Genomic DNA, 17,761 nt, shown 5'->3' with positions numbered 1-17,761 from the left:
TTTTTTTTTTCCCGAAAAAAAAAAAAAAAAAAAAAAAAAATCAAGCACTTCCACAGAAAGAATATTTGGCAATTTAATACTCCACTGAATGGTGGATTTTCACAATAGCTCACTTTAGATTGAACGTCATTAATGGTCTTTCCTCTCGTTTCTGCCAAGGACTCTTCTTATCTTCACCTTGGTCATCTTCCTCATCCTCATCATCATCTTGAACAGATGTTCCATGTTCAGGACTAGTTAATGGCTCTGGTTTGGTTTCCACAGTTCTTGTTTCCTCCTGCAGGCTGGGCAGCTGCACACCACTTCTCTTACTAGTGCCTTCTAGTAGGCATCGGAGAGCATTGTCCTCTGGGCTACAAACTGCTGTTCCACATTCACTCCCACTTTGGTCCATGTCATCCAAATATACAAGCTGTGTATAAGCTGTGCTATCTGAAACCTTCCGCTCCCTCTGCTGGTGCTCCTGTACTGGTGGGTGACTCTGTGGCACAGACAGATGATCTCCTCTTCCCTTTCGGGCAGATTTTGGTTCATTCATGTCAACACCAGAGTCCAAACTGGCATCGTTACTCCCATTCCTACCAGCTCTTTGGAGATCAATGTATGAATGTCTAACATGAGCATTTGAACGTCCATCTAGAGAAACAAACCATGCCCGAGGATGAGGCAATGGTTTCCCACCTCCTAATTCCATCAAAGCCTTTTCTGTAAGAAGCTGCACTTCACTATTCATTTGAGCTAGGGATGCATCATTAAGTGAGGCAGGAATGGAAATAGATTCAGACATGGAAGCATTTTGTTGGCTCCACTCAGTTGCACCTGCATCTTGCAAATGTTGCTGAGATACTGTTTGTGATGCTAACTGTTGGGGTTGCAGCTGTTGTGGGGGGTGTGGAAAAAGCCGCGCATGAGGGTTAGGAAGCTCAGCCTGAAGTCTTTCTAAATCAATTTGCTGGTCAGCTGGAACAACCAGTGGTTGGCTAACATAAGGGTGTTCTCCTGGTAATTTCATGTAATGACCTGGAATGACCAATGCAGGCAAAACTTTTCTGTAAACACTATCATTAACTTGGTCAACAGAATTGCAGCAAATTAACTGACCTGGTCGAGGAAAAGATGTTGGTCGTTCAAGGTGATCAACTGAACGAGACATCATACATTCAGTAGGTCTGCAGTCCAACAGTTCTTTTTCAGGGGCTGAAGGTGTGGGGTATATTTGTTCCTGAATATTGTATTTACTTCCAGTAGCAATATGATTCATAGATACTTGAATTTCTCTCTCTTGCTTTTCAAATAAAGGCTGAGACAGCATAGCATTGTAACTTCTCCTGTACTCATCTTTGATAGGGGACTCATAGCCTTCAGCTGTTTCTGTAGATTTTCTTGTCTTTAAAGGAAAACTATCTGCTGATTTGTGGTAGTCTTTTCTTAGAGACCCGCTGGGAGTCAGGTCATCCAAGGAAATTCTGCTCTTGTCTTTYTCCTTTTCAGAAAGCAGTTCCTCTCGGGAGCTAAACTCTTGAGAAGTACTGAATGAGTGCTTGAGCATAAGTGTATGCATATCTGCTTCTCCACTAGCTGATACCATCTCCATGTGGACAGCACTGATTAATTCCTTTGCACCTGAGGTTTCGGTGTGTCCATTGCTAGCAACAGACAGCCCACCTGGAAATTCTGACTCACGACGGGAAAATATTAAATTTATATGTGACATAGAGGTTGCTTGATCCTTCTTAGAAGTATCCAGTGCTGTGGGAAGTTGCAGCTTCTTATGATGCTGACGTGGTTTTAAACATTTTCTTCTATAAAAACCGGTAACAAAAGAAATAACATATTTATGATTGTTGTACAGAAACAAGATCAGCGAGTGTATGTTTAAGCACTGATTAAAAGAGCAAAGACGGAATCAAAGACAAGCTACTGCCAATCAGGAAATATCTTGAGCACCAATTATAAATTGGAGCAAATGTCTAGAGGAGACAAATATAAAATGACTTATTAGTATACAATTGCTGATAAAGACTTAACATTCCTTTAGAGATATGTTTGATGAGAACAGATGACTTGCAAGTGTAGAACAGGTATGATTACAGAGATCTTCCACTGCAAGCCTATGTTTGATAGAAGGTTTTAAAACATCTTATATGGAAAACACAGCTGCAAATCATAAGGTGCTGTGATTTTTTCAACTACCATCCTACCAAAAGTAGGGATTAGGTATGCTGTATGTGACCAGCATCACATGAAATTTATCTCCCTGTTTGCTTCTTTTCCAAGTGCTTGCTTTCTTCTAAGTAACTAAGATGATGAGTCTTACCTGCAATAATACAGAAGGAGACACAACAAGACAAGAAGTATGACAGCCATCCCTCCTAAAATTGCCAAAAGAAACATTGTATGATAGCTGGTAATGTCATGTGTGACAACAGGACCTGGAAGACAAGAAAAGAGAATTTAGATCTTTGACAATCTGAAAACAAAAAGAGGAACAACACTTTAAACAAAGAGAGGAACAGCTTCCCTTGTATCAGGATGCTAAGTGAAGAACACTGCCACTTATAGCTCTGGTGCCTATTGAGCTGACCATCTCTGGAGAGGGAGTGAGTTGCGGAGAAAACGTGCTGATTTTCATGACTGCAAGTCCAAATAAATAGATCTCTCTGTGGAAAAGCAGTTAGTTACAAAGGGAGCATGCAAAAGTGAATGCTGCCTTCCAGATCCTGATGCTGACACCATGTGTCATCTCTCATCACTGGAGAAAAGCCATCACAGCATCTTCCAGCACTGTAATGCATGTAGCAGCAGTGTGACTAGATCTCTCTCTATGAGCTACATTTGTGTTGCTTTGCATTAAGTAGTATGTAAAGTGCAATAATATAGAATAAGGATATAGTGGAAGAAGTGTTGGTGCTCATATTCTAGACTGACTCAAGTGGATCTTCAGTAGCTTTAAAAAACAGGCCACTAGTTAAAGTGTTCGAACTCCAAATTTCAATAATGCTTCATAAATGTTTCAAGATACCAACACATGCATGCGGACAGTATCTGTTCACAATCATGCATGTGTAACCCTGTTGGTTTGTAATATCCTTAACATGATTTTGAAATACAGACTCAGATTTTCATCTGCATGGCAGCAGGGTGTACAGCATTGGCTGACAGARTAACATGCATGTACTGTGATGGACAGCAAACGCTGACCTGTACACTTGGGCAACATTAAGCTTCTACATCATGAGGTTTCTAAAACCTCATCTGTGTATCTTTAGTGGTCTGTAGAACCACTGCTAGGAATACAGTGCTCATTTTGCCCCCCCCCCCCCTTTTCTTTGAGGTAAGAAATGGAATAGACTCAATGAGGAGATGAAAAAAGAAGAGAGCCAGTAACCTGCTTAAAAATAACATCAAATGTGTGAAACTTGGGAAATCTAAAAATTTATACATTCTATTCAGTCATTACTTTTATATAATTGATAGTGCTACTACAGGACATTAAGCAAACAGGGGAAGAGATAAACCATTTGAGTGTTTCATTAAAATGTGGTTCCCAATGTAATACAGCTTTAGGAATGCTGATCTAGCCATCAGAAAGAAGGGAGAGTAGGACACAAGCAGAAATTGCCCTATAAGTAAGGACGAATGTTAGCCTACTTGGGATAACTTTAGAGCTACAGGGCCAAAATTTGTGAATATAACTTCCTTCTAGTCTGAAACAGAGCTGGACTTGGAAACATTTGACTCACAGTAGGTTTTTTTAAGATACAATTATTTGGTAAGAGTCCATTAAATTCATTGATAGTTTATGCTGATCTGCACCTGCATCTAAGCTCTGTTCAGCAATGAGTCAGCTGAATATTCCAGTAGTTTCACTTAATATAATCTTAAATAAAAAGCTTGCATAAGGTAACTCAACAAAAACTCTAAATATTTTCCGTATTACAAAGAAACCTGGGGGAATATACAGGCAGAGTTTGAAAACAATCCTCACATTAAAGTGTGTTTCGTTGGTTAGATATAKTTTATTTAGTCTGTACAACCAAGGAAAGAATGTTTCCTTCCATTCCTACTGTATTTGGTTTCCATCCAAAAAAACTAATGAAGAAAATCTCTTAAGAGAAGGAATTTTTRGTTGGTTGCCTGGTTTATGTAGAGGTATCTCTGATTATTGTTGACTGGAGAATAATACTAAGAAACCTGAGCCAGCCACAGAGAGATAAAAAGGGAGACCTGGCTGCAACATTAATAACCTCAACAGGCACGGAMGTACACACCATATCTAATTCAAAGTGATTTTTCTGAAGTTGCATAAGATGCTTGCGAATGGCAACTAAAAAGCTCATCTATCAATGCAAATCTACTAACACCCTCCCAGAACTTCTACCCTAAGTTATTCACAGTGTAAATTAATTAGTCACAAAGATGTTATAAAGTCTAAATCAAGGCAAAATGTGCAATGTGTTTTAAAAAAAGAAATAACCCCAACAACTCAGGACAATGTTGACCTTAGGTGCATTCTCTATAAGTTTCTGTACAGAAACTCCCACAGTGGGTATTTTTCTACCTGCTGAAACATTAATACGATGATATTATGACTCCCTTCATTTTCTAGCAATGGTTCTATTAACCAGTGGTGACTTAAATGCATCAAAGCAATAACCACAAATCATGTTCATTAAAAAGGTTCCTGCTGAAATGATTTGGAGATTAACACACTCAAACCAATTTTGGAGTACAAGGTTCCCCCCACAATCCCCAAAAGATTTTAGCCCTTTACTTTCAGATTTCTCTTTTCTAATAATCCATTATTGATCAAGCTGTGGCATCTCAGATGAGGTCATTCTGAAAAATATAAACATTATATATGAATAAATAATTACTCAATACTGGACATAGCAGTATAATTCAATTCCATCTTACCTGGGATAGCGGGCGACATAGCTGCAACCCAGTAGCCCAGCTGAGGTGCAATGTAAGTCCAAGTCAACTGACTTCCTTCTTGCTGTACAAGGCCTAAACTACTCTTGAGCCATGTCCCTGTAAATATAAGATTGTAGGAAGGCATTACAGATATACCCAACACTTCTCTCTGTAACAACTGCAAACACAGTGGTATTTGAGGGCTCTGACAAGCAATCATCTCTGTGGCCATTTCAAAAGCTTTGTATACAAAAAGGTTGTTTAAAATGAAATAAAGATAGTAAAGCTTTGAAGAAGAATTACAGAAAATAATCACCATCTTATTAGATTTCCCTTTTTTGAAGAAAGATATTTCCAAAGCTGATTATACATAGACATCAGACCTCTCAAAACACACAGGCATGCACACATGTGTGCGAGAGTTCTTTACATCACATATTTGTCTCCTGCACTGGCTGTCAACTTCCAGAATAGTAAAGAAAATACTTCCTCCCAAAGTTAGTTTTCTCATAATGAAAACAGGCCTACGAATGCTATTTCCAGTAGATGTAAAATCAAGTTCATAGAATCAGTAAGGTTGGAAGGGACCTCTGGAGATCATCTAGTCCAACCTCCCTGCTCAGCAGGGAAACAACTGGCCCATATACAGATTGAACCCACAACGTTGGCATTATTAGCACCATGCTCTAACCAACTGAGCTAAACCTACCCCCCACATAAAGTTGCATCATCTCTGTCATTCACCAATGTTAAGTCATTCAGAGTGTGTACAGGTTTGGGAATACTGTTTGTCTGGTAATGAATAATCAGTTTTTTAAACACTGTTTCAGATGAAATACTATAGATTTTTTAGAATTATCAAATGGTAATTTCAAAATAAATAAGACTGACAACCTTAAAGCCATGTGTTCAAGTAGTCGGACAATCTGTACTACTGGAAAGCTGTTCTGTCTTCACTAGGTAAGTAATACGTTGAGACCCCTGATTCTGGGGCTGTAGGAAAAAAACCCCCACCTTAGTTTCTGATACATTGACTAGCCAATAYGGTTTGTATACTGCTCTCATCTTTATTCTCTTTGAAAGAAACACAGGATTGCTATACCATGGACATCTGAAAATTAAATGATCAGAACACAGGTAACAGTTTATTTCTAAACAAGAAAGCACATGAATATGCGTAATGGTAGCTATATATGGGCACATGTAGAAAACCAAATGGCTTTTGAAAGAAAAATTCCAGCCAGTGCCTTTCAGCCTTGAACATTTTGAGGRAAATCTTTAAAGCTGCAACAAACATACCCGAAACACAAATACCAACTAAATCTCTTTCCTTCTCCTGCTTCCACCTTGCTGCTTTTGCATGGACTCTTCAGTCGTGCCAGGGCAACTGCTTATGGAGCCATGCAACACACCAGGGCATGCAATGGTGTAGGTAAAAAAAATACCTCTTTTTTTGTGTTGTGGGCTGTTTGTAGCCCAGCTCAGTTCCCCGGTGGGGCTCCCAGGGCTGTGTGAACCGCTATGCCAGTCCAGCTTCGAGGAAACAGGAGGCAGCAAGAGCCCCTTGGTGGACCTGTGTGCCAACAGCAGTGGTTGGGAGACTGCACCTGGACACCAAAAGGCATCTCCTAGAGCGGCAGTTCTCCTGTGGCATCACCAGTGGGTGTCGTAGCAGGCAAAGAATTAAGGAAGCCTGAAGGAGGAGGTTCCTCAAACACCTCAGTGCGACTGCCAACACAGCTAATCTCTGTATAGAGCCGAGATAAACCCCTTTGCATTTCTGAAGAGCAGCTCTGYATTTCTGTCCAAGAGGAAGAAGGAATGTTGCATTTACCTTACTGAGCTTCAAATGCTCACTTTAAAGAAAAAATGCACCTTGTACTTGTAATTTCTTTTCCTTTAAATAGTCTCCTGTGCATAATTTCTGAAAAGTTACCTTTTTTTCTTCAGATGTTGCTAAAAACTTCAAGGATGAGATAAAGTGTACACTTAGCAATGAGTGCAGCACACACTTGAGAGATTTTTTTTTTACTACTACTGAGATYCTGATGATTTCTTCAGTGTTTCTTAAATTATCCATCTGTGCAAACCCACTACATATGAGAATACCTTTTCTTAATATTTATTTCTTCTTTACTTGTGTTTTTCCCTATGAAAGTACGCCCTTAAGACCCACCATTTTGGCTAATAATTAGGCATCTGAATATAGTGAAAGGTTGTTACAAAAATATATACGAGGGAGAACTTCTAAATACAGGTAAATACCTTGGCATACAATGTATTCGAGGCTAAACTGAACTTGTGGGCAACACAGGAAAGGAATTACTGACATCATTTTCTGCTTCCAAGTAGAGTCAGTATACAGTTGCCTACTATATTATTTCTTAACAGGTTATTTCATGTTATTCCATAGAGTCAGATTAGACAAGTAATTTTGATTCACAGTACTAGAGAAATCAAAATATGTGTACACAGATTTGCTTATATGACATCCACAAATGTTGTATCAGAACACCTCAATATAGCCATTAGCTTACCTAATTTAAGGAAGCACTATCAAGAAAAAAAAAGAGACTGAACTCAATTGCCCACAGCTACACATGAAGTTTTTGGAAAAACAAGGCAAAGAAGATTCATTTCCTTCACCAAAGTCAGCCACCTTCCCTTCTGATTTTATGCCAACGCACTTTTGAGGAATGTGTCAATCCAACAGCCCTGAATGACAAGTTGAAAAAAATAGTCCATAATGTCAAAGACTGCTTCTGTTCTACGCTGTGCCTAAAGCGCCATTTGATGAGAAAACTCCTTTAAGCCTAAACGTCACAATATCCTTCTGCAAGATCTGCGGAGCAAGATGCTAGGCCTGAGAAAACAGCTGCTTCAGACAAGCAGGATTACACATCAACTACTTAAATATGCAGCTGTGTGAAACAGAACTTAAGACTGATAGAGATGTAAAAACATGTTAACAACAAGGAAGGGTCTGGGTGATGAATCCTCTGTGCCTCCCGTACCTCCTTTTCAGTCTCTTAAGCCCTTAAATTCTCTCTCTCTCTCTCTCTCTCTCCCCCTCTCACACACACACAGGTATGTGTGTAATGTAGCAAGGTTCATTATCTTTCCAGGCTGTTTTTGTAGTTACCTCTTTGAGCAGAAGTTATTATTGATTTCCTCACTAGGGGGAACTTGTGTCCAGCTTGCTTTATTCACTTTACATTGCATTCTAATGAACAGAATCCTTGTAATGCCCCTTTAAAGCCTTTTGCTCAATAATACTGTGCTTGCATAAGGCAGCGATCAAGAAGCTAACAGAGGCTGCACTCTTATCGCAGTGAGCAGAGCTCAGCTGCCATCCTGCCAAACAAGCAGCAGCTCAGATTGCTCATGTTTTACCAACAAAAGAAATTCCTGTATTTGCAATGGAAACAACAATACAGTCTACCGCACACGGTCAGTCGGGCTTCATGCTTGTCTTCTGCTCATTTAGGTAACCCGTTTTTGCTAACCACTGGATATACTCCAGAAAAATTATTGTTTGGTGTAACAATAGGGAAAAAATGGTATTCCTCTCTCTGCAATGGACAGTTAAGAGTTTTAAAAACACACCAGATAATGTAACTGGTACTGGACATCATCAGACCAGACTTACAATGCTTCTCTGTTAAGCATGAGAAAGTCCATACCCCACACATTAGTATGTGATGACAGCTACAAAAGAATTGCTTTTTAAATGGCTCTGTGTTCACAAAGAACACCAGTTGCTTCACCAGGGCATTGCTAAGCGTGGGTTCCTGAGAACCACGGGTAAACAATCTCACTGAGTACCTTTTCTGACCCCTTCTTGGTCCAAGAGTTTGCTGAAAACCTCCCCTCTATTTCTGCCATCTCTTAAAGTTCACTGACAAAACTGAGTATCTCCTCAGATGGTGGGAGAAAATGGAGAACTCCATCCTTCACAACAGCAGCAAATCAGGTCTGAGTGGAAACAGTYGAAGCACGAAGTCCTGTTTGTTCCTCCTGAGATCAGATAGCCAAAACCAACCAAGGTATTATGAGGAATTGATGTGCCATCAGTATCTGCAAGTCCATCAGAGCATTTCCAGTTCTCTCTTCCATTTCATCTTTATAGGTTCTAATATCCTGGTTCTAATATCACTTTTTAACTACCACTGAACACCAAGYAGTGTTCTTATAGCATCCTATGGGCAATATCTTGCAGGAAATAACTAATGCCAGAGCTTATACCAAGCAAAAATCAATCACACTGTACTTACTAGCTTTAGTCTTAGCCTTTCAAACTACATTGAGTAAGGAGAAGAGCATAGCTGTCCAGCTTTGAGAATGGATTTCCTATCCCATCCCAGACTTTTCCTTGCAATGGGAAATAAGATGCTTTCCTTTTCCGAAGTTGCAATTTACTACCTTTTGGKTCCCCACATATTTCCTCCTGTGAACAAGGATGGAGGTAGTGAATAAAAATCTTKCACTTCCTGCCCTTTCCCATCCACTAGCTTGCAGATGGCGTTAAGGGCAACAGTCCTGATTTCTTCTGCGCCAGCAGGATTACAATTGCAGGAGAACCAAGCAAAAGGACTCAGGAGGGAAGGGAAGTCTTATCTCCCTGCATGGCTGAGTGTTAGGATAATTTAATTCATTATTATCCAAACTTCTCTATCCATCCATTTCCCTTCTCCCACAAGTCAGCACAGCCAACTAGCTTCACTGCTTATTGAGTTTTACAGGGTAAAAAAAAAGAAGTAACAAAATATAAACAAGAGTATAAACAAAAAGCAGTACAAAGATTGGATGAAATGGAACTGATCATTTTTGTTCAAGATTGGTTCCGTAGTTGCAGAGAAAACACACCAATGCTTCTTTGGAGCAGAAACAGCAAGTTCAGTATAGTTTGTCAGCACAGCATGATTTGGGCCAATTTGCCATCAATTCATAAAGAGTGTCTGGTGCTTCATGGAAAAATTCTATATATAGAGACATTCTTGCTTATAGATCGTTTTTACATTTCTCTTCCTCTTTTTCCTTTATTACTGCTCAGTGGAGCCAACATGCTGATCCAGGATTCAAGTCAGGGAAGCTGTCTCTTGGCTCAAACTAATGGTAGGGGGAGAACCTAGGAGTTTAACTCTTTCCTCACCAAAAAATATTTAGTGATACTTTTTTTTTTTTTAATAAATGCTGTCATTTAACAAATATCTTCTTGAAGTTTAAAAAACAACTGCCCAGCCCTCCTTCATACACTTAAAAGCAGGATAAGAAAACAACTAYTGTTAACACTGCAAAGTATATAAAAAAAATGAGTACTTTAATAGAAATATTAATCAAAAAGTAATCAGATAAAGAAAGCTGAGCTTCAACTGACTGAGAAATATCCAAATACCAGACACAAGCTAAAGACTTCAGCAGAGCAGGAGAAGTAAGTTCTGCTAGAGAGAAGCACCTTATTACTTTGCCATAACTTTGTTTTTGATGAGAATGCTTATTTATCTCYGGCATCTTTTAGGACTTGCCAATGTGAGCAAGAAGGAATTTTGATGAGTGAGTTTAAACAGCAAAACTCTCCATTTCTACACACATTTCTGCACTAGAAGTGCTGTTTTTGTGATTTAATTTTGCTTACTTCCAAATCAGATTGAAAAATGGCAATTTCGGCAAGGAGGGTGTCCAAATGGGTGACTATTGCAGAAAAGCCATTATAGAAAAGCAGTTCTAGACTATTTCCCTGCACAAACAAGGCATTGCGTGTATGGCCAGTCTGCCCATAAAAGAGCTGTTGTCTCGATGTCAAAAGACACCATTCAGTGTGACAGCTTGTTGGATCCAGACGGCAATAATGGCCCTGCTTTTGCAGTCTAGATCCGTGATGCCTCTGAATATGACACTGCTTTCATATAAAGCTAGATCCTAGATTAATCTGCAGTGCAATGCAGGGAAACGTAAGCCTCCCTGTTTTCCACGTGTGTGACCATGCCTGCTGACAACCTCCTACTGAAGTCAATGGCAAACTTCCTATTGGCTTGTGTGACGCTGGACTGCGCTTAATTCAGGCAGAACTGCCACACAAGGCCATCTGCTCTAGGTAGGAAACATGTGGTTCCTACTAAAATGAAGAATAAAGGAGACAAATGCCATTCTAAGCTGTGTCTACTGACTTCAGTGGGAGTCTGCAGATCAGCATCCAAGCACAGAACTCACCCTCTAGGCGGGCATATTCGAGTGCTTACTTCATGCTAAATTTTATCAGTTGACCATTTCAGAGGCTCCCAAATCTTTACCATGGCAGTCCCTTCTGCTTTCTTGGACTATGTACTCTTCCTATCACTGATCAAAACAACTCTGGTGAATGACTGTCAGAAGCATGTGCTGTAGCTAGCAGCTTCCTCTAAGAACAATCCTAAAGTCTAAATAACACAAGCATTCAAATTTAAGATAGCTATGTTTTTTTCCCAAGTTACTTTTACATACGAGTTTTTGGTAGGAAACTCCTCTATTTACAAAATATCATTTGCTTCTTTTAAACAACTGGTGATAAGATCATCCAATCACACTGAAAGCCACCGAGCAGGGAAGCAAAATTGTGCTACTTACAGCACAAATGATTTGGTTCCAATAGGTTTGACAAATAAGAGGATTCAATTAGCCTGAGAGCAAATTAAGCATAATCCCATTATATGAATTTATTTTTATTCACAAGATTATCTTCTCTGAACAGAAGACTTTTGGAAAGAAAGATGCTTTTAACACTACTATTTAATAGCACAGATGTTTAAATAAACATTTCTTAATAAGAAGTGGCTTTCCTTCAGCACAGATCTCTTCTATAATGTGTATGATGYCTTACATTGCACTGCTTAAGCAAAGATTCACAGTTAAATGGAGATATAYGTGTCAAAAGGAATGAGGTAGGTTATTATCAGATAGAGGCTGGGACAGCAAAGGATATTCAGGATGCACTAGCAGCGTTTCTAGCAGTAATTGATCTAGACAATTCAAATGGCAATGTTCTTACAGAGAGTTAATGAAGGGCAAGTTTGTGAAAATACTGCGTTCAAGTACGTTCCAGCATATATAAATTGTACCTTTTCATTCCACCTACTGAAAACTGCTTATTAGATTTTTTTTTCCAAAGAGAAAATCACCCCTAATCTGCATCAGGATCCAAGTTTTACTCCAGAAGGATTGGGTTTTGGTTTTAATTGTATTTATTCTCTGAAAAGCTAAAAGCCACGGAAATAGGAAGTTGCAAAATTCCTTCTTGACTATCAATAGACATTATTTTCCTCTCCTCTCCACCCCCTAATACACAGGGGTTTAAAAATTCTTAGCATTTAAGTTAATATTGCAATTTTGTTTTTGGAGTTGCTAAGCAACATCAAAAAAAATAAATGTCCCTACTCTGAGCTCATGCCTTCATTATTCTTCCACTCTTACAGTATTTGTTATACAAGCCTTCCACGCTTAAATCCTGCTACTCGTGCAGCAGTACCGTCATTATTTGGTGTGCTGGAAAACACACACTTTTAACATAGTATCTAGAAGATTTTTGCAAGAAGAAATCTAACAGTTCAATTTATTACTATTGTCTGAGAAGCTTGGTAGATTTTCTCACCTCTACTCAATTTTCCCTTAGATTACATGCTAAATATTTAATAGAAGAATATGTCAATTTTCATTATTTAATAATTTTAATAATGTCTGGGCAGAAGGCAGGGTAGACTGTGGAGAAAACTGCTTTCATTGTTTTGGTCCCCTCAGCATTTCCTTTCCAAATGCCAGAACAGAAGAGACTTATTAAAGAAAATGACTTCCATACATAAACCAGTAATTGTATTTCAAATGGGAAAGCTTAGTTATGCTTTCTGCTCCACTATTCCTGGTCACTGGTGTACATGAAAGATACTGCCTTTAATACTCACTTTATCACATTATTAATCACATTGTCTGTTACTGACAAAATTACTCGAACAAGTAATATATAAATAAAAGCCATGAAAAAATTAAAAACACTTTATGCCCTTTACTTCATTTGGKCTTCCATCACACTGACATTCAGTTACTATTTTTCAAGCTGGAAGTGGTAGCCAGAAGCACAACGTGACTTGATCTATCTCCCCAAGGCTGCAGAGGAAGGCTGCCCGAGGTCTTYCTCAGCTTCTTCCAGCCCCACCCGGACACTTCACACTTGACCCTCCTCTTCTTCTACATTGAGCTAATGAGATGCATCCTCCTGCTCTCTGCACTCCCGCTTCTACTGCCACCATCTCTGATTGCTCTTCAACTCCAGCAGTCATAAGAAACACAATAATCCTTTCTCCACTTCCCAAATTCCAGCGTCCATCCCTTCCCCTCTTCTAGGGGTTTTGGCGGGTGGAGCTACAGTGCCAGTCACAGGATACAATGTATAGTCCATTATTAAAATCAGTGTTCCCAGGYGAGATGTTATTTGTTTCAAGTTCTACCATTTTGTGTCAAGGAAGTAGATTATTTGTGCATTATGACCACATTTTGACACCAACTCGATTCCTTTGGTGTCCTCTTAATCTGAGCATAATGCCATACCATTTGTGTGTGTGTTTTTTTTTAAAAAAAAACCTCATCTGCTGTGCCACAAATTCCTCCAGCCACCACTCATGCAGCTCAGATGGTACCCGGGGGAGAAGGTGGGGAGAGGGTCAAAGAATCCACTGACATCACTTACACATTTGAAAACCACATCTGCTTTAAAAACAATGTACATGTTGATAAACAAGCAACAAACGCCTCTTGTGATCCACTGCCCCTCTCCAAAGCAATCATGTAAGTGAGAACATACCTCAGTGAGCTACAATGTGAAGCATCAGAGAAAGAGCTGTTTTTTCTTTCAAAGCTGAGATCTGTCTATTATGCTGCAATTATATCTGCACCTATTATGTAGGCATCGTACATGATAAAAAGCTGGGTTTGGTAGCTGCCATTTCTATGGCAACACACAAAATGCAGAATTCTTTGAAAGAATTAGTTAAGAATCTGTATTCCTTAGTGTTATTCAATCTTTTATGAATAATTTAACCTTGACAGTTGAGATAAAAAGTTAAAATCAAGTTGTCAAAGAGCTTGTAAACTACAGAAATTGTGTAACTGTGAACTTTGTGGAAGCTTGGTTTTCTCCTGGCAATCTGAAAATAAATCTGACCTAGAACCAAATGTTCTGGATCTGGTTATACTGCTTTTATGAAATTCAAACTTTTAGGGGCAGAAAATGTATTTTCTTGCACATATGTGCCCTTCTTTGTAAAATAATGCATCCTTTGCTGGGGCGCAGGACAATACAGAAGCCAGTAAAAGTAACAGAGTTCTGTACATTTCTCACATAGAACAAACTTAGTGAAACCCACCGAGAAGTTGTGAAAACACAGATCATATAAGCAGCTGTATGTAGTCCAAATGCACTTCATCTATCCCAAGCTCACAGACACATATGCATACACAGCAGAGATTCCATCCAAGCAATGAAACGCCCTTTTTTTTTTCTGCTAAGTAATTATTTTGTCTGTCATACCCTGCATGAAGGTGGTGGCACCTACAAGTTAACTACATTCACAACAAAAAGGATTTTTTTTAAAAAAACTATGAAAATATAAGCCTTTGGCTGAATTACCACTGCTACTATGAGAGAGGTTTGATCAGAGACTTTCACAAGCCATCTTCATTTTGCTGAAGAATAAACAAGTAGGAAACTCTGACCTTACCAAAAAAACCCACAAACCCAAAAAACCCCTCCCAAAAATTTTGCCACTGAGGGCAGGCTGTCACTCAGAAGAAGAAAAGTACCATATTTTCAAATGTATTTAGACCTCTATTATGGCATTAAATGCAGACAGAAAGCATTGACCAAGCTAAGCACAAGCACATATAGCGTTCTTCGTAAGCCGCAAGAGGAGTTCCCCAAGATAGTCATCATTTCTCTATTCTTCCATTGCTTTACATTAACACATAGTTGAGATTATAGTCACTGGGGAAAACAGCCTCCTCTGCAAAGAAGCTAGTAATTTAAAGACAGTAAGGTCATGTTCAAGATGTACACCAAGTGTTCAGGGAAGATGAAGAACAGAGAAATAGTAGTCTGAACCATGTTTTGCTTCATTTATACATTAGTGCACAACAGGGAACATATTTTAAGGAGTGAGGAGAGAAAGGGTGAGGGTTTAACCCTTTCGCTCCAGTGTCCTTTGACAAAGAATGTGGAAAGCGGAGTTCAAAATATTTGCCTGTTACTTGCTGGGATTAACAAACTAATGAACGTATTCTGTCACTAAAGAATAATTCCCAAATTCCGTATTATGCTCTCTGGCATATTTGGTTATATCTGTAGGTTTAGTGAAAACCTACATACAACTCTAGATATGTATCTAGAAGTCCAGATGCCACATTATGCTTCTATACCATGCAGTACAAACTGAGAACTTAAAATGAAGAATGTTGGTCTTACAGTTTTGCTCACTGAATTGTATGAAAAATAGGCACCTTAACATAAAGAATTCAAGTGGGGACTGAGGAGAATACAGCAGAGCAAGTGCTATGTTACTCAGTCCAGCTGGTGGGAGCTTGAAATGATACAGAAGGTACGAAGTTTCATTTCTGCTGGGATCTGTAGTATTCATTTCCAGAACTTTTGACTGAAGACAAAGCTAGAAATAAGTCTTGGCCAGAAATCTGGTGTTCAAGAACAGAGAAATTAATTATATTGCTGTAAATCCTACTGACATCAAGGCAAATATACAGGAAGTCATGATCTCAACCATCTGTTTATGGATAAAGAAAAAGTTTTTCAATTTCTTCTGATTCTGAGGGAAACAAGATAAAGTTTAAAAAAAAGAAAAACCAAAATAGTTTGCAATCCTGATTATAATCCAAAAAATCTAATGTTTAATAAAATCAATCTAATAACATGATAATCCAAAACATCTTATGTTCAAAACTGTAAGTATGTATCATAACACATACAAAAAGGCTCCTCCAGGGTTACGTGAAATCTGAGTCAGATACAAGCACATCAACAACGCAGAATGATGAAGTTACATTTTAGTGTATATGACTCCATAACATTAATGCATCTGTGCTTGTCATTACCAACACTAAGATCTGCAGCAGAAAGAAGTKGTGAAATGCATCTCCAACACAAGAACAAGGTTTGGTGCTTTCATTTATCCTAAAAATTCTCCAGGGCATAGTTAGTTACTGTTCATTTTATTAATTATTCAAAAAGGTATTACTGCTTTAATTTGCTTGCTGTGCATGCAAAGTAGTAAGCTTGTTTTGTAATGAAACATCTTATTTGGGTCAATACAAAATAGATGGAGCAGATTGTCTTATTTTGATGTCAGCCTGCTTTTTCTGGCTGTTGATTTCATCAGTGTCAATGAAGCCACCCTCAGCCTTAAGTAAACTATGCTGTTTCTTCCTGTTCTGTCCCCATTCCTCTCTCCAGTACAGAAACTATGGTAATGAAAATACAGATTGTTTATGGTAAACATCCTAAAAAGCCATTAATTATCTTTGGCTGATGTATGATGCAAATATGCATAATTTCTGTAGAAACTATGAAAATCTCTGCATTTCCAGTCAGATGTAACTGGGTTTACATTAGTGCATCATGCGCTCAGAACAATGTATGAGAGTCTAAGGATTAAAACATATTTCTAATATTTCTGTCCATTCTCCACTCCCTCTGCTAAAAGTGAAATGTATTTCTGCCTTTTAGAGCACTTCACAGAGTAATGATGAAAACCACATGTATTCTGAACAAAAACAATGGTTTGCATGAACAAGCACCCACTGTACTGCTAATACATTAGAGAGAAGCACGCCATTATTGCCTGGTAATGCATTCCTAGTTCTCCATCTCTGGCATTTATTCAATTTTCAGATACAAGTGTGAAAATTTAAGCCACTGAAAACCTATTAAGGGAAGACCACAGCATAACTAGCACTGAAAAAACAGCTCCTGAAATGAAAGACAAAATCAAAACAATGAGGGTGGAGGGCCAATCCTGACAAGGCCCAGATCTGGCAGTGCAAATGGGTTACAGCAACTTATTTGCCAGTTAAGGAAACCAGCATAGAAGAAAACTCTTAAAGGCCAAAGCCACCTCAGCCAGCATGCATTTTCCTCCCTTCAAAGTCCAAACACAACAGAAATGGTGGTGGTGGTGGGGGTGACGGGGTACCATCATGCTGCAGCAAGATATGGCTGGTTTGACAGCCTTTAAGGTGCTTGTGTAGCCTGCACAAGATAGAGCAGCTGCTGYATTTATCATATTGGGCTGCTATAACTTGGGCTGGTTGGGATGTGGCCAAAATTCTCCTAGAATTGGCATGCTGCAGCCAGGGCTTAAATGCATCTTTGTTGAACATCTTCAGTTGCACAGGAAGATGTTTACTTCAGCTCAAGTGTGAGCTGGAAGCCTGAGCATAACATCATCAATACCTTCCCCTCCATGGCTTTGTGAAGTTAAGTGGCCTGATAAAAGCCTTACTTGTGTAGCAGTTCTTATGCCTTCCCCTTCCAACATCACAAGTGCTCCATCAGTTTCTCATGAAGCAAAAAGGTTGAACCTGCCTCAAGACTGGGAGCATCACGCCTGCATCAGTGATTAATTAGCCCATACTGATCTATACTAATACATACTACACACACCACAGGGTAACTAGCTCTTTGTATGCAACAGTGAAAATCATATTCTACAGCAGGAGAGAGCTTTTGTGGCCTCACTGCAGAGGCACAGAAATTTGGCCACAAACGAGAAAGCCATAATCAAGATCAGAAACATTATACTAGCAGTGAGGCATT

The 17,761-nt window shown here is 39.0% G+C and overlaps 1 protein-coding gene across 1 annotated transcript in view; it reads right to left on the bottom strand.

Annotated features, from left to right (window-relative positions):
* The window catches only part of FAM171A1 (family with sequence similarity 171 member A1), a 141,921-nt gene continuing 124,160 nt past the window's right edge, over positions 1-17,761 (bottom strand). Inside the window, exons 6-8 of the mRNA XM_085310560.1 lie at positions 4,918-5,034; positions 2,318-2,432; positions 1-1,802 (exon numbers count right to left, since the gene is read on the bottom strand). Coding sequence (XP_085166686.1) covers positions 110-1,802; positions 2,318-2,432; positions 4,918-5,034 — 1,925 coding nt within the window. The 3' untranslated portion in view covers positions 1-109. The remainder of the gene's footprint in view (positions 1,803-2,317; positions 2,433-4,917; positions 5,035-17,761) is intronic.

Source organism: Rhea americana, unplaced genomic scaffold, assembly GCF_003343005.1.
Source record: "Rhea americana isolate MKP2758 unplaced genomic scaffold, rheAme1 scaffold_32, whole genome shotgun sequence".
NCBI classification, from domain to species: Eukaryota; Metazoa; Chordata; class Aves; order Rheiformes; family Rheidae; genus Rhea; species Rhea americana.
Note: the sequence above shows the minus strand (reverse complement) of the source record. Positions and strands in the feature narration are given on the sequence as shown.